Below are 22,013 nucleotides of genomic sequence, written 5' to 3' on the forward strand. Positions count from 1 at the left end.
AATCTCTACCTCTCGCTCTCTCTCTTTCTCTCTATGTTCGAAAGCTTTCGACCAAGTTATATGCAAGTTCGAGGGGTGGTCTTCTCTGACTCTCTCTCTATATATAACTGCAGCGAGTCGCTTGTGCCCATGTGCGGAGAGCTACCTGTCGTTCCGCAGGCACATACAGTCGTATATGGTGATATACGAGTGTGCTTCGAATTTTCAAGTGAAATGAGAGTTTGAACACTTGCGGGAGAGAAAAGAGTATTAGCCCACTCTGTCTCTCCTCTCACTCACTCTCTTCCACTCTCTCTCTTTCTCTCTCTTTTTCCATATAATATATACGGTGAGCTGAGCGCGTACCGTCTTGGAAATAACGAGCAAGAGCACGCGGACCTCGCGCAAACACATTATTTTTATGGCTCAAATTTGAATTTTTCTCACAGCGGCGCAATCTTTACGACGGCGCGCCTACGCACTTATATAATGTATAAATGTGCGAGCGTGTGTGTGTGTACGGACACTTTGCTCTCGGGGTCGAGTTTTATATCCGCGCGTGCGGCCGAGCTTCGCAGCGTGTACTGGATACAACATAAAGCCTGTGCAGCGCACACCACCCGTTTAACACAGCCTCGCTGCACTCGCACTCGCTTCTCGCTCGCTCGCTCGACTCGACGCACGTATACATAATACGGCACATGCTTACGGTATATATCGCGTAAATCAAGAGCTGCGCGAGCACTAGAGTTTAAATGGATATTGTATTATATACAAAAGACATTATGTGCGAGAACTAGAAACCGTGTGCTTGCTGCAGCAGCTTGACAATTGATACGGCGTGCCTCGCTCGATGATGAGCTTTCATTGTTTATCGCGCTCGGCCGAGCTTTTCTTCGCAATTGTTGTTTAAAACTTGACGCGCGTTACATTAGTTAATACTTGCTTCACGTGCGCAACGGAATTGTTTTTTTTTTTTTTTTTTTTTTTTTTTTTTTTTTGTTGAGAACCGAAATTACGCGATGTTTTTTTTTATTATTTTTTTTTGGAAGTTCCTTTGCGCGTGTCACGTCTTTTTCCTTTCCATACTTTTGATGAGGTGCCCACGTGAAATTGCGAGCTCAAAGTAAAAGTACTTTTCCGACCTGGGCATTATTATTACCGTTTCATTTTTTTTAAATCCTCGTTGAAAACGATCCACTCTTTGTCAAATTACAAATGTTTAAATAATCTAATGCAGTTAGCAGCTCTCTTAAAGAATGTTAAATATAATCAAAAAAGTAATACATCAAAATAGCATCAGGAGAATTAAAACTTTTCTCTCGCGGATTACACACCGAGGTTCAATGTATCGCATTAAATTCGCATGCGGAACTAAGTTTCGCGTATTCCATTTCAGGAAAGGATCATCAGAGAGTGAGCGAGGGGGGGAGGGCTTAAACTTTTAATCATGCGACACAGTGGTCAACTGGGTAAATTGAGTTAGTGCTTTTCATTGTATTTTCGTCCTGTATGCTATGTACCGTATATACTTTTTGCAGATACATGACATTTCTAATCGAGGTATTTCTGAAAGTCCAGCAGTAATGCAGTAACCGGGGGGTGGTTAATGAAAATGGGAGCAGATGAAAAATTATCAACTCCGTTGATAATACGGCAGCTTTTTTGAAAAGTTGTAATTTGGAAAATGGATGAAAATCTGTTTAGTAAATAATAATCATGATGCGCAATATACTTTTTAACCGTGATATCTTTCTACAGTTAAATATTGAGATATATCGCATGCATTACGTAAACGATTAACAATTACGTTCGGGACGAGAGGAGCTGTTAAAATTGTGCTTACGTTAGAGTCTTGAGCTTTACCTCGCCAAGGTTTTATCGGGCTCATTCGCCTAATGAGTTTACAGAATTTAAGGGCTCAACAAAGCTTTCATGTAATTATTTTTCCTTCAATGCTAACTTTAAAGAAAAAGCTCGCCATTCACGCTTTTTATCTTAATGAGGAGGCGAATCTTCGCTTTATTGTTGTGCTTAATTTCGGTTAAGTATTATGATCTATTTTTGAAGGGTACTATTTTTTGTCTGTTTATTTTTTCATAAAATTTCAACGAGGTGAAAAAAATAAAATCCAGTCTACTTGGATTATTTTAGCAATTGAAATAGGGTATAAACCTTCTAAGGTATGCATAATTAAATCATCTACTCGTTCATCAGTGATTCTTGTTGCCTAGAAAATATGCAGTAAAGTGTTGGAACAAAAATTATTTCATCTTTTGACCTTTGCCCATTTTCCTACTAAATTTGTGTTCTAGCGAACTATTGATCTCCATATAAGATTGTTTCGTCGAGAATTTAAATTAATTCTAAATTCTCGTAATTACTGTGTAGAAAGGGTGTGGTAAATAAAATGCTCGTTTAAAGAGGAAAAACGTGAAAAAACCTCTCTTTATTGAAATTGATTTTTGAACTGAGTATATAGATGCGATTAGATCAGTGCGTGACGGTAGTCAAAGCTAGACTGTACCGGTTGCAGCTCAGAGCCGCCGAACGACAATGTCCTTTCGACATTGGGGATACATACGCACACCACAGCTGTGAGATAAAGACGCACCGCGCGGACAAGTTACGACGCGTAAGTCAAGTTCGTAAGCGTAAACAAAAGAACACTACTCGCGTGCCGGCCGGCGTTTCGTAAAATATCGATATTAAATTATTTGTAACGCGAACCCGAATCATGCGCCTCTCACTGCCGTTGCTGTAAGCCATGGTGTATGTATATACCTCGGAGAGAACCGAACATTCTCCCCGCGTTGCGATATGATGAGCAATTATGTGATCTATGAATGTTGCATTGGATTTATTGTAATGGTTGATTGTATAGTTTGTACTTTATTGAATCATATGGAAAGAATTGGAATTAAAACGATTAAAACAATAATAAAAATGATGTTATTTGAATCAATTGGTCACTGGAAGTCGGCAAAGTTGAGTTATATTGCGCTTGAATTGTCCGTGGGCAGTCTTGATGGTTGCTACTCGAGTGATTCCGTCTGTGCCAGGATGAATTTCTTCGATTACTCCTAATCTCCATTGCATGCACGGAGTATTTTTGTCAATGATAATTACGACATCATTCAACTTGAGCTCTTCTGAACTTGAGTGCCATTTCTGTCGTTTTTGAAGTTCACTTAAATATTCTAAGTGCCATCGTCTCCAAAAATGCTGTCGAGCCTTAGAAATGAAACGCCAAACTGTAAGCCGGTTTTCAGGCTCATCTTCGACGTCTTCCTCCGGTAACATTGTTAGAGGGCGTCCAATCATTAAATGAGCTGGCGTAATAGCAAATGGGTCGTTCGGGTCCGTTGACAACGACCATAATGGTCTTGAGTTGAGTATGGCTTCGACTTCGATGGCAAACGTGTTGATCTCTTCAAACGTAAGCAATTTTTCTCCTAGTACTCGTTTAAAATGGTGCTTGAAGGATTTAACGGCGGCTTCCCATATTCCGCCGAAGTGTGGAGAGATTGGAGGATTGAAATGCCAAATTATATGTTCTCGAGCCGAAAAGTTTCTAACCTTTCCCTTTAATGCTTCTGAGTTTAATAAGGCATACAATTCTCGAAGTTGATTGTTTGCTCCAACAAAATTGGTACCATTGTCAGAGTATATATGTGATGGACGAGAGCGCCGACCGATGAAGCGTCTGAGAGCACCCAAAAATCCGTCTGTAGAGAGATCGCTGACTATTTCTATATGGACTGCCTTTGAGGACATGCAAACGAATACACATCCATATGCCTTTACCTTACCACGATTTCGAAATTTCTTCTCTTTGATAAATAATGGTCCAAAGTAATCTACTCCTGTATGTTGGAAGGGGTACGATTCCTGAACTCTTGCCGCAGGTAAATTTCCCATTTTACCGTGCATGATTGTCGGCCTGTGCCGAATACAAATTACACAACGATGAATGACTCTGCGCACTTGATTTTTTCCGTCCAAAAGCCAAAATCGATGTCGCAAATTACTCAAGGTAGTCTGAATACCTGCATGATGGAAGTGGACGTGATAATCTTGTATAATGAGATCTGTTACGTGATGATATGACGGTAACAGTATTGGATTCCTTTGATCACTTTTAATTGATGCGTTTAACAGTCGACCTCCCACGCGCAACAAACCGTCTTCGTCCATAAAGGGGTCAAGAGCTGCCAATCGCGTTCGTTTGCTATTTTTCAACTCGTGAAGAATAGAAATCTCTTTTTTGAAACCTTCTCCTTGAATAATTTTGATAATTCTTTTTTCGGTGTTAATTCTCTCCTTTACGCCAACATGAATATCCTTTTTAAAGGTATTAAACATCGAGACTCTCAAGCAATATGACAAAGTGTTCAACAATTTGGAGTACGTCGAAAATCGTTGAAATATTTCGTTTGCGGAAGCAGATAAGATTAAACACCTGTTTTCTCGTACCCCAGGTAAATCTGCTATTGTTTGAATTTGCTCTGATGGCCACTGGTCAGATGATTGGCACAACCAAGTCGGTCCAGAAAACCATAACTGATTCTCTATAAATTCTTGTGGAAATTGTCCTCGTGATAAAGCATCTGCTGGATTTTCATGTGTTCTGATGTGTCTCCATTTTATTCTACCTTTGAGAGCTTGAATTTTTGCCACACGATTAGCTTCAAACGTTTTCAAAGTCTGTGGCTCTTTCTTGATCCACTGCAATACAATGGTTGAATCAGACCAAAATGTAATGCTATGGGTCGAAAATAGTGATGCGAATTCCGTTTCTTCGTATAGATGCACTAGTAATTGAGCTGCACATAATTCTAAGCGTGGTATTGTGATCTTTTTTATTGGCGCAACTCTCGATTTTGAACAAGCTAGACTTATTCGTACTTGACCTGTTGTATTTTCCGATCGGACATATATACACGCACCATAACCAGCTTGGCTTGCGTCGCAGAAACCATGAATCTCAATACGCGTTGGGTTCTCTATCAACAGACGACGTTCAAATGATAATTTTCTTATCAATGGAAGTTGGCTGATGATCGTTTTCCAATAGGTATATATTTCTTGAGGAACTGATTCATCCCAATCTAGTTTCGCCTTCCAACATTCTTGTATTAATCGCTTAGCTTGTAATATTATTGGACCTATGAGTCCTAAAGGATCGAAAATTTTGGAAATATTAGATAATATTATTCTCTTCGTCACCTTTGCCGAAACGTCAATTTCTTCCACTTTAAATAATAATTCGTCAACTTGTGAATTCCACACAACGCCTAATGTTTTTAAAATGGCACTCGTATCAACAACGCAGTCCAAATCTACGAATTTAGCTTCTATATTATCTAGTGCATGATGATGGTTTGATGACCATTGACGTATGTCAAATCCTCCACGCCGCAACAGAGCAATCACTTCATCTCGAATATTAATTACCTCAGACAATGAGTCCGCACCTGTCAATAGATCATCAACGTACAAGTCATTTTTCAAAATGTATGCAGCCTTTGGAAAATCCATGCCCTCATCATCAGTCAGCTGTTGAACTGTACGAATTGCTAAATAAGGTGCAGCTGATACTCCGAATGTCACAGTATTTAATTGAAATGTCCGTATTTTGCCATCGTGATACCAAAATATTCGCTGAAATCTTCTATCATCTGGGTGGACTAAAATCTGTCGGTACATCTTCGCTATATCAGCTGTAACGACGTAAACATATGACCGGAAACGTAAAAGATGACTGAACAGTTTGGCCTGAATCGTCGGTCCAATCATCAATCTATCATTTAGTGAAACTCCATTGGAAGATTTAGCAGAGGCATCGAAAACGACTCGTACCTTTGTAGTATTACTCGATTCCTTCATCACAGCGTGGTGAGGCATGTAATAACCAGGTATCGTTTCGTCATGGATCAAAGACATATGTCCTGTATTTATGTATTCTTGCATTACCTTGCAGTATTCATTTTTTAAATTCAAATTTGAATCAAGTTTTCTTTGCAATGTATAAAAACGTTTTAATGCTTGTTCGCGCGATTCACCCGAATTATTTTTATCGTCCTTGAAGGGTAATTTGACAATGTATCGACCGCTGTTATCTCGAGTCGTATGATTTTTGAAATGTCGTTCACATAATATTTCTTCGTGAGACTTAGAAGAATCCTTGTCTAAATCTTCGATCCTCCAAAATTTTTCCAATTGCTCAGATATGCCAAGCAAATTACAAGAAACATGATTTCTCTGTTTTGGTTCGTCAAGACCACCGGCTACAACCCATCCTAGCTGCGTTTTTTGTAGTATCAAGTCACCTCTTCCCTTGGATAAATTATGTTGTCCGATGCTGAGTAAAGATAAGGTCAAACCTGCTCCAATTAAAATGTCCACTGGTCTTGGTAAATGAAATTGAGGATCGGCAAGTCGAATGTTTGAGGGTATGTGTACCGACTCTCGAGGAAAAACTTCATCTGGAACGAACTCAGCAATTCTAGAAATTGTCAATGCCTTGATATTTCTTTGAAATGTGTTGTTTCGAGATCGAATGTGCAAATCAACGCTGCTTGTCGAAGTTGTATTCATATCATTTATTGCACCAATAGGCACTGAACAAGGATGTAATGGCAACTTTAATTGTCGTGCTAGTCTTTCGGTAATAAAATTTGCTGTAGCACAAGTATCTAATAGCGCTCTTGCTTCGATCAACTCTCCTCTTGCGTTCTTCACAACAATCATGGCACTCATCATCAATTGAGCACGAGGAGATTGTGACGCTAAACTTAAACTTCGTTTTCCTAGTCATAATGAGGCATCTTCATTGTTGCTATTAGGCGAATTCGCATTGGTGTTATTTGATTTACGTGCACGGGTTGAGTTGCCTTTTACTGATTCATCGTGTAACAAAGTATTGTGGAATCGATCGCATAATTTGCAATGAGACAAAGAGCACGGGCCCGTGTGCGTTCGTAAACAATTACGGCACAATTTTTTAGATTTCACAACTTCCCAACGTTGTTGTACTTTAAGTTTTTCAAATTCTTCGCACTTATATATAGGATGAGCATTCTTACAATATGCACAATTATTTTGAAAACTTGTTACAAATGTTTTAGCGCCTGAATCAATTTTGCGTGATTTTGAAGAATTATTATGAGGATGTTCATTACGGCGTTTATTGTTAAAAGATGCGTTCCTTTGTACAGAATTAGTATTCAATGAATTTATTCTGAAAACGTACTCACTGATGAATTTACACAATTGTTCAAATGTCGGGAACTCATCAAAACTAAGTGTTTCTTCCCACTTCATTCGGACATCGATAGGAAGTTTTTTCTCGATGGTTCGAACAATCATTCCCTTGTCTATCTTTACCTTGAGAGATTCAAGCATACTTATATGTTGTCGTGCGTCATCAATAATCCTGGTCAAGCCTTCAGATGACGCTACAGTGAGTGAAGGAATGTCGATGATACCGTCGTAGTGCTTTGCAATGAGTACGCGCTGTTTCTCATACTCATCCGTTAATGTTTTCCAGGCTCTGGCATAATTTTCGGCACTTGCATCGTACAAAGCGAGTTTATTGAATGCTGAGCCTTTCAAACAGTCTCTTAAATATAAGAACTTTTTCAAATCGTCAACATCAGTACGTGCATCTATCATGGATAAGAATGTGTTCTTGAAAGATAACCATTTCTCGTGATTACCGTCGAACTGCGGAAGATTGGCGATTGGAAGTTTTACTAATTGTTGACGCTCAATCATCGTTGAATTTCCAACTGGTATACCAAAACTTGAAGAAGTACCAGGATTCGAAGAATTTGGGATCATGAGCGTTCTAACCCTCGTTGCCATTTCGTAATATTCATTTTCGACGATTCGTGCCTGATCAGCCTCGAGATTTCCTTCTTCATTAACTAGTCCTTCTACGAGCGATTCGTATTCTCTAAACAAGTCAGTCACACGCTCAAAGCGAATACTGGCATTCAAGGGATCGACTTCATTATTAGATATAAGACCTTTCAAAACGGTCAGCCTGCCCTTCAAGGTTCCTCGCTTACGTGCGACCTCGCTAGCCATTGTTATTTGCCAATTTATGCACAATCGTTACTAACACTTCACAATTATTCACTTTCACTTTATTGTCAAAATATTCAATGAACCAGGGGATTCGTATAATTGTACTTGTATGATCACTATGTCTTTGTGTAATTACTCACACCTCACAGGAGGCACCAAAATGTTTCGTCGAGAATTTAAATTAATTCTAAATTCTCGTAATTACTGTGTAGAAAGGGTGTGGTAAATAAAATGCTCGTTTAAAGAGGAAAAACGTGAAAAAACCTCTCTTTATTGAAATTGATTTTTGAACTGAGTATATAGATGCGATTAGATCAGTGCGTGACGGTAGTCAAAGCTAGACTGTACCGGTTGCAGCTCAGAGCCGCCGAACGACAATGTCCTTTCGACATTGGGGATACATACGCACACCACAGCTGTGAGATAAAGACGCACCGCGCGGACAAGTTACGACGCGTAAGTCAAGTTCGTAAGCGTAAACAAAAGAACACTACTCGCGTGCCGGCCGGCGTTTCGTAAAATATCGATATTAAATTATTTGTAACGCGAACCCGAATCATGCGCCTCTCACTGCCGTTGCTGTAAGCCATGGTGTATGTATATACCTCGGAGAGAACCGAACAAAGATGAACAAACGAAAATTTATGTTGAAATAATTTAGTCCTCGTGAAATTATTAAATGAACATCAAGCAAGGAAAAATGTATGAACCATTGAAAAAAATATACTACTTGAAATTTCAAAATCATTCAAAAAGAAAGCTTGAGCGATAAATAATGCAGTAAAAAAATTCAGCCCCCGACTCCCTAACAGTGGTTTTTTTCCTTCGCTCGACTTATACATACGAGCAGCGTATTCCGATTGAGTGAAAGTTTACGCGGTTAAGCTTTGAGCGCGCGACAAAACTTGCAAAAAAAGCCAGTTGTATACATAGCTGTATACCGAGAGTATATTCGTACGCCGTGCTCATGCATACATACATGCATGCGCACGAGAAAAAAAAAGAGCAAGTGCTAGGTAAAGAGAGTGAAAGAGTTTGGTGTTGGATGATGCGATTGATTTTTTGTTTTTTTTTTTTTTTACTCTCGCGGGCGGGCGGGCGCGCTATATCGAGTTTCACGAGCTCTGCCGCGCACAGGCAGGCAGCGATAGGGCGAAATTTCGCTGAAGTAACGGAATACTTTTATTTGACATTTCAATTTGCTTTTTCATTTGATTTTGCACGATATAACGTATGCAGCGTCGTGTGCGCATACCTATACACGCGTTCGCGAGAGCGGGAGAGAAGAAAAAAAGAGCGAGAGTTAAACCGAAGGGAAACTATCAAATATTTGATTATAGCGTTATTTTTTTTCGAAGAAACTTTAGAATCGGTGTTATACACAGCCGCGCGTTATAGGCCGGAACACGAGATAAATAAAGATGTATTTTGATCTCCAAAGCTCTCGCGAAATTCGAAAGAAAAGTCGAGAAAAAGTATTTACAAGCCTAACGATACGTGTAGGATATAAAAAAGGGAAACGTGCATGTGTGCATCGTGTGTGTGTGTGTGTGTGTATGCGAGCCTGCGGATCACTTCCTGCACATCTTATGGATAGAGCGACTTCGTCCTCGATCACTCCGAGCTTCTCCATTTTCTCTTTCTCCTCTGCCCAGTCACCCGGCTGAGTATATGTACGTAAGAGTCCGGAACTTTATGAATGATTCGCCAATATAGCGAGAGTAGTAAGGAAAGAAGACGTGCCCACGGCTGCTGCTGCTGCTTCCATCGAAGCAGCAAATGCTACAGCGGCAGAACTTCCTTGTAATTTATATATACGTACATAGCTATGTAGGGCTTTCCGGGCCGACGAGAGGGAGCGAGGAGGGTAGGGGACTGCGAGGGATGGAAAGAGAGAAGACGAGCTTGGAGCTTGGATGTGTATAGCATTCATAATGCTATTCGCGCGCGGTTTTCCGTATTGTAGCTGCTGCTGCTGCTGCCCGCCCGCCCGCTGCGACCGGTAGCAGCACGTCGAATCCTGAAATTTTAATCAGACCGAGAAGGCACGTAAATGCACATACATCCCCGCGCGAGCTGCTGCTGCTCCATCTTCTCCACCTCTGGCTCCGCCTATATGTATACAGTATAGTATGTGAGCGTCGCACGAGGCGACGTGCAAGTACGACAAAAAGAGCTACTGCTGCTGCTTGTGTTGCTTCTGTTGCAGCCGCCAGCGTCAACCCCGATTGTATACTACTATGCTATACTACTGGCGCGCTCCGCAATAGAACGGAATTATACAACAAATTTTCTCCGACACAGAGGAAGAGAGAGAGAAAGAGAGAAAGCAGCTATTCAAGAATAATTGACTTAGACGCTAGTTTAGTTGTGCTCAATGGAGCGCGAAAAGTACCTTTTGTTGATGAGGAATGAGTATTAATAAGCAAATGCAAGTTGTGTGTCTCAACAGGTATTCAATTCGATGATTGGTGTGAGCGTAATCATCGAGATAGCTCAAAGAAATACTGCTTCTTCGTTTAGCATAGCTCGATTTATTCATTGATTCGGATATCGCTAACGTCAATTGCAATAATCTGCGTATTGATATTTTCACTTTTAACTAAATTATAATTGAAGTACCATTAAAACGTATCAATTAATTACGTAGAGATTGAAAACCAAATACAAAAAGATGCACGAAATAAAGGACGAAATTCGCATAGAGTTGTCTGGCGCGAAATTTCGAAATTTCGCGCTACGCGCGTTCAACGCCAGTTTGCGGAGTGCAGAGACGGTCGCCTGACCCGGCCACCAGCAGCAGCAGCGCGAATATATTCGCACGCGAATTTCTCGCAAAAGTTGGCGCAGCAGCGCCGGTCCACTCCACGTCGCCATTGTAAGGTCGCGCTTACGTATAGGCGCAGAGCGAAATCATATTCGCGCAGCCCAATACACACGCATACAAACACATATGGCTTAGTACAAACGCACCGTTGTGTAGTAGCTGTGTGCACTCATACAACTCGGTCTGCACGTGAATCGAGTGTAACCCTTATCTCGAGCCTCGAGTTTGTGTAAACAATCGTGTTGTACCTGTCGTGTGTTTGTTCTAATTTAGCCTCCGATTTTGCACCTTGTTTGCGCGTGCTGCTGCCTGCGAAACAATCGAACCGTCGCGTGCACAGTAAACCTCGCGACGACCCACTGCCTTAGTTTATACCCATTACGAACCTTGACGCTTTGCGATACGCAATAAGCAATTAAGTCATTTTATATACCTGTATAGTGTACGCGAGTGCAGCATCTCGCTTCTATTTTATATAAATTGTCGCGAAAAATGGCGGACAGAGCGAACGGCATGAATCAGGAGCCAGATATGCGCTCGGCAGCCGAAAAAGAGGAGGACAAGCAGCAGTCGGAAAAGGCCAACGAGTACGTCAGAGAATTGCTACAGGAGAAACATCAGCTCGAGAATGCGCCGAACGCCGTTCGGCTTCTCGATCAAGGTGCGTGCGTGTATCTCTGTCTCTTTTCAATATTTCTTCTAATGCTATCCCATCCGACCAGCTGTCAAAACGTTAATGGCTTTTCGACTTTCGATCGCGCGTGGCCTTAATGAGTACTTTCTTTGCCTGGAGTATTCATTTGAATGACGCGATTCAACCTTCGCTTCGGTACCCAGCTGACGCATTGAGGTTAGGTTTGCTATGAATTATAAAAAAACGAAGTGTCAGTAATTTACTCTGCCGAGAGAAAAACAACGGAAATTAATCAACACAAACAATAAATAAAATGTAGTTTAAATGTCTCTTACATCCTTTTTTGATACAAAAATCAATGCCTCAATAAAAGATTAGTTAATTTATATTTGAAAATGATAAATGACTGTGATAAATCATAAGTAATAAATAACCATGTGTAACAGATCTAATATGTGTAAACATTCTATCTTTAAAAGTATTTGTCTTGTTATTTGCCATCAAGTGTTATGTTTTTACATTCAAATTTGTCTGAATTTATTTATTTTTTGACTTGACTAGGGTATAGTGGTATAGTTTAAAATATTACTACACAGAATAAGTATATTCATTCTACCTTTAAGAATTTTTATTTGCTATTCGTCTTCAAACTTCTATTCAAGCTTATTCAGGACATTTATTTGATGATTATAGTATTGATGTAGTATTGGAATTGAAAAGTATTAGCAGAAGTGGTAGTTTGTGATTATGCAACAGATTCATTTTTATTCTATTAATATCCTCTAGTTTTTAACAAGTTTTTGAAATCTTGATCATACAGTTTTTGTGCGTTAAATTATTAGTTAAAATAATAAAACATATTGGAACCTTAACCATTTTCTATAACTGTTTAATTATAGTATCAAGCTAACTGTTACAACTGTGTGAAAAAAAAAATAAATATCGTGGGCATGCTTTGCCTTATTTATTCAAGTTATATTTTCTGAGCAATTATATGTATCTATCTCTATTGAACACACATGCAAACAATAATAGAATGAATCATTTTAAATTTTTAACAGACTAACAGCATTCTATTGTACTTCAAACTCTACATTTTGAGTAGTTTGTGTTGCAAGTATCGCTAATGTTTCTATTTCTTAGCATCTTGATCAAGGAAGCTATTTATTTCCTGTAATTGTGCAAGAATCATTTTTTCTTCAACTGAATTTATAGAGATAATATCTGACTTGATTAGTAATTCAATTTACATATAGGATTAATTGTAACTTGTAGAAAGCTCTTTGTCAATTGATTGCCAGCCTCTTCTTGTCGACGTACCCAAAATTATATAAAGAAATGTGTTAAGCTTTTGATGAACATGGAGTTTTCCTTTGATTTGAAAATAATTTTTTGATTTTAGTAGTAAAATCAAATAATCATATTTTATTAATTAAAAATAATAGATATAAAATTTTTGAAAAAGCTCTATGCAAAAAATAAAATCTTTATAGCTGTGCAAACTCATACAAAATTTGTATTTGTCTTTCCTAACTAAATAAACGTGTAAATTAAATAATTAGAATAGAAAAACCATAAGAATAGTAATAGTTTCTTTTCTGAACTTTCAGAGAAATTGCATTTGCACTTCAAGTAATTAAGTGTGTTTTATACACAAAATAGCATGTGTGAATAAACAAGTGGTATTGAAACTTTGCTATCTTAGTAAGGTGGATCTGTTTAAGGAAATAAATTCGTGTTTCACGATCTTTGATATCTTAATGTTCAATCTTATTTTTCGATACAAGCCTAAACTCGTACGTGTGCTTGCGACCCAGATTTTTTTAACTTGTTTTGTACCTCAACATCTTCCATTTCCTATTATTCTGCCTTGCCTTGACAAGGCGTCGAGCCAGATAACCTAATTCGATTAAGCATGTACGAAATTCTGCAATGGGTTTGTCAGAGATAACTTATAAAGTTTCTCGATTTCTTTGGCGATGGCGCGGCTGCGGGGATGTCTCACTGGGCCCTGGACCTATATGCGCGCGAAAAGAAGAAGAAGAAGAAGAAAGCGTGCGTGGAATCGGCAGTAAGGAGGCAGATAGAGAGAAAAAGTTTTTGTGACAGAACTCGTCGTCGCTACTTGGCAATGCAACGAGCTGAATGAGAAACTTGCCGCTCGTCGGAACGAATTTGAATATTCGACGCGCAGTAGCAGTATAAGGTACCTTGCGGTGTAGTGGCGGAAAGACATTTCTATACGGGCGGCGGTTACGTGTCCTGCAGAATGACGCTGTCGAGAATTGAAGAAAGAAAAATTCTGTCACACATTTTGCAAAGAATGAAGATTCATCCAGATGTTGGTTTGATGTTTTCTAGGGCATCCGCAGACCATCACACGCTTGTTTGGAACTTCAGGGATTATGTACGAATATCGCGTTTAAAATTATCGCTGGCTAGTTAGATCAACTTTCCTGAAATTTCACGAACCGAGTTTTGCATTTTATTACCGGATGATTTCGGGGTATTTCTTCGAAATGACAGTAAATTGACTATAAAATTTGGCGTGATCCAATTTTATTTATTCCCGAACTTTTTAAAAGACCTAAAGTTTTTAATGAAGCAATGAAGAGTACAGGTAAAGGCTAAAAAATAGAAGTTCGCGACGAGTTGAGAAAAGAAAATTCACACGCTCACTAAAAGCTTTATTCAGCGTGAAATTATTCGCTTCATTTACGGGCCATTAATCATCGCGTCGAGTTTTTAACCATGGCTGGACGTTTATTGTCTGGCGCAGTTGGTCATGAGACGATTCATTCGACACCCTACACAAGGCGCAATTGTTCCTAGTTCGCTGGCTCGCAAAGCTCTTTTCTTACACTATAGGCCATTGTTGCACAAAGTTTAGAGAGAATACGTGAGAAGAGAGTGAAGTTTATCAGCTGTACTTTGGAAGAAGGAAAAGATTCACGTAGTAAGAGGGTTAAAAAGAAGAAGAGAGAGTCGAAGGAAATATGGGCTGCTAAGAAAAAGTAAATGGAACTGTAGAACATAAGGCCTATAAGCAAATCGTCTTGAGAATGAAGCAAATTTAATAGTAATTGTTCAGAATTCTGTGAATCTTATTTTAATATTCGAGAAAAATGATATTGGGCCACGTCAAAGAGGAAGATTGATACAACTAATTTTTTTGAATTAATTAAATAAATTCGCGTGATTATTGAGGTAGTTCATGTCGCGTTTCCGGGACTTACTACCGAAATATGCAGATATCGGAAAGTATTAACGTTATATTAAATCGAAAAATGCATGTCTATAATATGAGATAATTATATGAAATGGCTTAAATTAGAAAAAGTATAGTATTGATTTATTGATGGTGCTATAAGAAAATATGACAACATATAATAAAGAAAATGTAAAAAGGATTAAACTAACAGCATGCGATCCAAGAACTACGTAATTTTACATATGTTTAAACAGTCAAAGGTCAATGTAATCGAGATCTTCAGAGTTTTATAGAACCTTTGCTACAAGTATCATTTATTTTGTGGCTAAATAGTAACTGGAATGGATTTCAAGACTTAATTTACTCTGTTACTGAGCATACTAAAATCTTTCTTACTTAAAGGAAAGTAACTTTTCATAATAGCACAGTTTTTTTTAAGCATCTATTGGACGTCGTTGCAATTAATTTCGGATCGCTAAGTCTCTTACTAGCAGTGCTCTGCTCCGGCATTAGTAACAAGCAACTTGGGCCATTCTCGCAGCAGTACGTGTATAGTGTAGTAAAGTTGCCGGTGCGGAACTGCGTGATAGCGTCCGCGTAGCAACTTACTAGCAGCTTCTCCTTTGCACCGCTTTTGGTCATGGGTCATCTCTCAAAAGGGATGTGGAAACTCGGTCGATGAATTTCTGAAGACATTGCAACCGAGCAGCAGCATAGGTTGTTGAACGATTGCCAAAGCTACGCTCACGACGTATATACACGTATATATTCTCACTATTCTTTATCTCACGCGAAACGATAGAGGGCGAAAAAGGAAAGAACGAGCAAGAGAGAAAACGTGTGCGCGTTAATGACCAAAAGAGCAATGTTGATCTCATCGTCATTGTCATAATTTTTGTTGGATTTACTTGAAAGAACTCAGCTAAAACATAATGGAATCTAACACAAATCACTCTATAGAATAATGTTCACATGCACGGTCTCGTGTTTTTTTATTTAGTCACGTGAATATAATGTGACCTGAATAAATTTTATATTGTAACAAATTAATGAAACTGAGTTTGAAATTTTTAACCATACTAAGAAAAATATCTCGTAATAATTTAGCATTAGAATTTATTCGAGTATTATTAAATTAAATTGTGTTACTAAAACAATTATCACAAAATTATGCATATTAAAGTTTCTCATGTCAAATATTCTTAGACACAATCTTTAACGAAGCTTAAAATTTCGCAATAAGCTGCGGTTGAGATGAAGAGACCACAAAGAGCAGGAAAGGCGCTCTCTGCGTACGACCAAATTGCTCTACTATCTCTCTGTATTCTGTTCTCTACTCAGTGCGCACCTTCTCAGAGCGAGATAAATTTTCAATTTGTGGCAATCCAGGGCAAACAGTCGTGCAAAGTTCTCGTTTTCTCTTTTTTTTTCAACTCTCTAAGGGTTGTATCATAATGGTAGTAGGCATATCCTTCTTCCCTCTCTCCCTCTCACTCACTCTTTCCTGCCGAAACCGTGAAAGCTCTAAGGAGAGACTCGAGTTGCGGCCATGGACTTTTATGTAAACTATGGACTTCGTTAGGCTCACGCTTGGCCTTGTTTCGCTTGATATAGTCCTAGCACACTGTAATTAGATCAAAATTTTGTTGTTGCGACGCAAAGGAACTCTCGAGAGTTGACCAATGTCCTCCATGCTTTATTGACACGACTGCGGTGTGAAAACGACTCTCTTCTACTTTGAATGGAATTACAGACTTGATTTTCTCGCCTCATAGTGTTGCTGATCACGTCTTGTCAACTAACTTCTAGATGGCGCATGTAAAACCCGCAAGTATAAACATAGAGGCGAATATACTATATACATATGTATACGTATGGAACACACATAATAATAGGTAAAGTAACCCAAGACGTATATATATTATGAAATGGGGAAAAGCAATGAAAAGAATTGTTCTATACTAAAATTTTCAAAATTTCTAAATTTTACTCATTTAATAGATATGATAATTATTTTTTTTTATAAATTCCATTAATAATTTTTGGACTAGTTTCTCTGTGTATTCTATGTAACATGAACATTAAATGACTACGCACGCTGGGGCTTGAGCTTTTTTGGCAGTTCTGCAAAACTAGACTCGTCATCATTTATCATCTTTACGAGCTTTCCAGCTGACGGCTTGGCGAAAAATGTACCTTACTTACATTATTAATGATGTCGTACTAATCGAAAAGTAGTAGAGTTGTACTATAGATAGACATTGCGCTCCCTGGTGCGGTTTATTTATTTTTCATCAATTCACATAGACTTATGGGTATTCGTCTTCGCAGGTCTTCTCTATTTTCTTTTTCGATTCCACATGTAAAATGCAATTGTTATCGTTGTTTAATGTTTATCTTGATAGAAACAGTAACTGATATTTAAGACTATAAAGCTACCCTAAGCTTTATAATTTTAAATACGCAAGGTCTAAATAAAGTTTTTTCTACTGTATTTCCAACCAATTTCCTTTTATGCTCTTGTAGAAGTAATGCATCATACTCTGGCTCTGACAAGCCCAAGTTTTTTTTTAGGTATTCATGACTACAGAATTTTTTGTTGCACATTGTTTTTCAGTACATGATAATTTTAGCTAAGCCAGCCCTTCAAAGACGAGATGTTTGTAGACATAACGCTGTCACTTTAACTTCATCACTTATGATTTTTTTGGGGTTTACACAAATGGTATGCTCGACCTTGAAAACGCGCACACCTTCGATATATTTTATTCTAGCTTCATTTTCACCCACTCAGTTAAATATACCATCTTGTGATTGTATTTTTCAACTTGTGTACAGGTTACGGTTTCTTGTCTTTGGTACTCATACTGAGCTTGCACTGCTTCATTGGCTAATTATTTTTTTTTTTAGATGTGTGGGAATTTCTTTGTGAAAAACCATAAGCTATTCATTTATTTTTGCATTCGAGCCAAATATCATTGTGGGTATACATTAAATGGCACAATTTTTTAATTTACTTAAACAAAACAATAATATTTCGGAAAGTTTATTACAGCTCTAAATATAGATACTGTTTTTGTTCTACTTAACCTTGGTACGTAATTATTTAATCAATCGATAAACTCGAAAGAGCTAGCAAAGTTTAATAGACAAAAAAACCCTTTAAAATTACACGATTCATTCCTAGTGAATAAGGTCCGATAATTCTATCGACTTAGTCGACTGCTCGTACGTGTAACTCGTGCCTAAATGTGCAAGAAAAGCTGAGTCTATATACAAAACGATAATAACGACGCCGAGCGAGGTTGGACATGAAACGTTCGTGCACTTTACACACCCGGCGGAGTTGTCTCAACAGCAGCAGCTGCTGCTGCTGCTGCAGCCGCCATGCACAGTACATTGTTCCCTGAATTATGAAACATTGGTGTGGCGATAATCAAACTACACACACTCGCACTGAATATTCGGCTAGAATTATATACGTGCTGCTTTCGTTATTCTCGATACGCGACACAGCCAACTAGCGTGTGTGAGTCTGTGTACGTGCGGCTGCGGTAGCATCGCAGATACCTTGAATAATTTAGACATTTGCAAACAACCGATTGATCTTTGCATGTATGTGTATAGAGAAGCAGAGAGAGAGAGAGAGAGAGAGAGAGAGAGAGAGAGAGAGAGAGTGAGAGCATTGTGAGCCAATCGCCGACCGGCTCTCGAATTTTCATCGATTAACGCGGTTTACGACTTTCGGTTAGTTAAAATTGCGCGATCGAGAAACTACTTCCATTCGCCTGACGATGTAAAATTTTCCACGCCATACCGCGTGAATTATTTGTAGTGGTTAACTTCTACTTTCTGTTCGTGTCTTATATTTTATCGACATTCGGACATATTTGCACTTTTAATCATTATTTTTAAAAAATATTATTTTCAAAGTTGAAATGAAAGAGGAAAAAACGGAATATTCATCCTATCGGTCTCGAAGTTTGAAAAACACTGAAGCGGTACATGGAGCCAGCGAAAGAAATTACAATTTTCTTCAAAATCGCCCGGATCTATTTTTCCCCCTCGAAAGTTAATCTAAAGCACACAATAGTTTTACATCAAACTTTCGTCAAGTTTAATGTATGTTCACATGCTTGCAAGTACGTCATGTGTGTGTGTGCAGTCTTTCTCTTACTTCCTCTCGTTTACCGATAAAAATTCAATCAAAAGTTGAAAAAGAAAAAGCCATAGACGTGGGAGTGGGTATAGCCTATATACGCATGCCTCATATATTATATATCATATTGTGGTGTATAGTCAGCCCGGTACAAGCTGCAGTCTGTGTTTTCCTCTTTGTGCGCAGGGGCGTGTGTGCGCTCTCTACACGAGTACCGAAAAACTTATATGAAACCAAAGGAAAAATAGAGAAGCTGCCACATTGCTGCGTACAGCTCTCTGGCTGGCATATATAGCGGCATCATGTAGCGTCCAGCATTTGGTTCTTGTTTATTGATCGGCCACGCTCGCGCGCACCATTGTCGTGTAAAGCTTTCTCGTGGGAATGGCAAAAAAATCTGCTCCACAGCTTGTCATTGGTGTTGGAATTTTTCTTGCCCCGATACTCGCCCAAGTTCTGTCGTTGCACGTCGTATCTATAGGTATATTATAGAGGTTGTGCTCGCCGCATCGACGAGGAGGGCATGCACGCGCTGTTCTCTCACTCTCTCGCTCTTTCTCTCCTCTACTTCCTTGCGGCGTTCTTTCGATCAATTTGGAGCTTGTTCCTATTTTTCGACATACTCAACTTTTTCGTCCTCGGCTCTTTTTTTTCTTGTTTTGACTTATTTCTTCGCACGTAATATTGCATTGTACTGCGTGACCTGTACTTTAGCAAGCAACTTTCGCTGCAGCTTGGTCATCTCCCTTATGCATTGTACTCGCTGTTATTCTTTTCATTTTTTTTTCTCATTTTTATCGAAACCCATGCGACATTTCAATACTCCGCATCACCCAGTTTTCGAAATTGAGAGAAAATGCATCGAGCCATTTGCGCTGTCGTGAATTACGTACACTCCAATATACTCATGACCGTAACCTGTTGGGCACAGCCGCATTCGCACTGATGCTGGCGTTACAAACCTCATTAAGTACGCACGGGCGTTTAAATATGGTGTAGCCATTATTGACTCGCGTCCGCCAAGTCAAATGGAAATCGGATTCATAAACGTAAAATGAATTACCTCAATTTCTTGTTTCAAGTGCAGCGCGGTATATTGAGCTGTCATGACGCATAAAAACGCTCGTAGCAGTTATGCTTTGCTGTTTGCATTTTTTATTTATAATCGAGTGCTTTTCTCCGCTTTTACAACATTTATTATAACTTTTAATATCAATGTTTCAATATTCAAGGTATATTAAAATTTCAACGTAGTGAAAAATTTCACCTAAAAACTCGTATGTTGCAGATGTACATTAAAAACTAACTATACCCAATGAGTGTACTGAGGAAAAAAATTCTGTGATATACATGGTCTCTTGACTTTTCTAGCCGAGAAATAAGCTCTTTAACGAATTCGTATATGCGAGCAATACTCTCGTTTGCAGCTTCTGTTTTCCAAACGATGTAAGTCGGACGTCTTCTCGTGCGCTTGCAGACGAGAACTTGAGATTAATTACCTACTTGTACATTACGTATCAATGTTTTTCTTACCCTAGGACTCGTCTACTGAAAGATCCTGCGAATTTCACGATCCAGTTGAATAAATGTCCAACTCGCCTTTTCACTTCAAGTTCTTCGTTCGCTCGGCTATTACTTCTCTCGCTCAATAGAAGGTGTAATTACTATTTTCAATCAGTGCTCAGGCTTCTCTTTCTCTTTCTCTCTCTCCTCTGCACACACTTTTCGTAGAATATGGCGCATACGAAGGGTGATGGAGCGGATCTCAATTGCTTCAGCTCGCTGAAGCCGCTTACATGTAATGTCACAGTGATCTCGAGCATTAAACGATTTGTGTTTTCGAACACCCAAGCTTGCAGTTGTGTCACCAAGATGTGAATTTTTCCCTTTTGCTTCGATTCAAATTGTTGTCTATTCGTGCATGGCTATTTTCTTCTAGTCGAGAGCTGTGGCTGCCACTGCCTTTTTCGTTAGTTTTCAATCTATTTTTATAGATATAACAGATAGTACATTTTCACCGCAAATCTGTGCGCTCATTGTGCATCGATTCTTTTTTGGGATGATGGTAGCCTCATCATTCGTAACGATTTTTTCTACTTTCTTTCGGTCCGATACCAATTGTTTCTATGCTAACCAAAAACAAACTAATGCACAAAAAAGAATGAAAAAACTTCTCACTTCAATTCTCAGTAAATTCTTTTCGCTAGAAGAAGATGCTGATAATTATTTAATTGAAAAATTCCAGTGCGATTGCACCCCACAGTATCTCGAATTTGACGCAGATACAGAAGCCCGACAAGCAAACGTTTTGCAATTTAAATAGCTGTAGCTTTTAAAGTGATAGATTCTGAAGTTCGATTTTTCCACCTATGTTAATGGAAAGCTCTTGATTAAGAAGTGCATTAGCATTTGACAAAAACCACGCTGTTACCTTCGGAGTTTATAGACTAAGTACATACTTCTAAATAACTTGGAAAAAATACGTAAACGACTGCTAAAAAAGCAGTCGAAAAATTTAATCCAATCTGAAAAAAGAGAAACATAAAAGATCAGTATATCTCGCATAATCTTTTTATCCTCACGCAACATAGAGGCACAAATTACATGGGACTGCTTTTTTGGTTCTAGAAACGAGAATATTTTGTTCCGCATTTTATCTCTTGCTCCGACGCGCATACATATATAAGGCTTCAAAAAAAAAAGAAAAAAAAACGTGAGACATATTCTTCGTTTTCGCCCAAAAATTCAAATCTCCCCTACTCTGGTATACCTAGGTCCTGTGACCCAATTCGAAAACTCTATCGGAGGCTTTAACTCGCCGTGTTCATTTAACAAACTTCGTACGTGAGCTCAATTGCAAAGGTGTTTAGCGACTACCTTTTACCTTCTTTTTTGCTTTTGAACATCCTGCAGCTGGTGTACGTACACTTTTCTATCGATTAAATAAATTTGCATATATCTTGCGTAAACCTGTCGTTAGGTTTATCAACAAACCAAACGATCCTTATGTACACTTGCTATCAGCTTAAAACTTTACATCTTACGTACATAGCAAAAAGAAGAACATAAAACAGTCAAGAATTAAAATTCAACACAGCTCGGATAGTCA

General features: G+C 38.7%; 2 protein-coding genes across 3 annotated transcripts in view; one reads left to right on the plus strand and one right to left on the minus strand.

The window, feature by feature from the left end:
• Positions 1 to 2,940: 2,940 nt before the first annotated feature.
• On the minus strand, positions 2,941 to 8,073 carry LOC106652395. Its single transcript, XM_014371323.1, has 4 exons — positions 7,239 to 8,073; positions 4,939 to 6,791; positions 4,456 to 4,707; positions 2,941 to 4,323 (listed from the first exon to the last, which is right to left on the minus strand). Exons 1-4 carry the CDS (start codon positions 8,071 to 8,073, stop codon positions 2,941 to 2,943), a joined length of 4,323 nt encoding a protein of 1,440 aa, XP_014226809.1.
• Positions 8,074 to 11,392: 3,319 nt separating this feature from the next.
• The window catches only part of LOC106652647 (KH domain-containing, RNA-binding, signal transduction-associated protein 2-like), a 45,262-nt gene continuing 34,641 nt past the window's right edge, over positions 11,393 to 22,013 (plus strand). For both annotated transcript variants that reach the window (XM_023459656.1, XM_023459655.1), the window contains exon 1: positions 11,393 to 11,561. In XM_023459656.1, coding sequence (XP_023315424.1) covers positions 11,393 to 11,561 — 169 coding nt within the window. The remainder of the gene's footprint in view (positions 11,562 to 22,013) is intronic.

This window comes from Trichogramma pretiosum, unplaced genomic scaffold (assembly GCF_000599845.2).
Source record: "Trichogramma pretiosum strain Unisexual culture from Peru unplaced genomic scaffold, Tpre_2.0 scaffold26, whole genome shotgun sequence".
In the NCBI taxonomy this organism is placed as follows: Eukaryota; Metazoa; Arthropoda; class Insecta; order Hymenoptera; family Trichogrammatidae; genus Trichogramma; species Trichogramma pretiosum.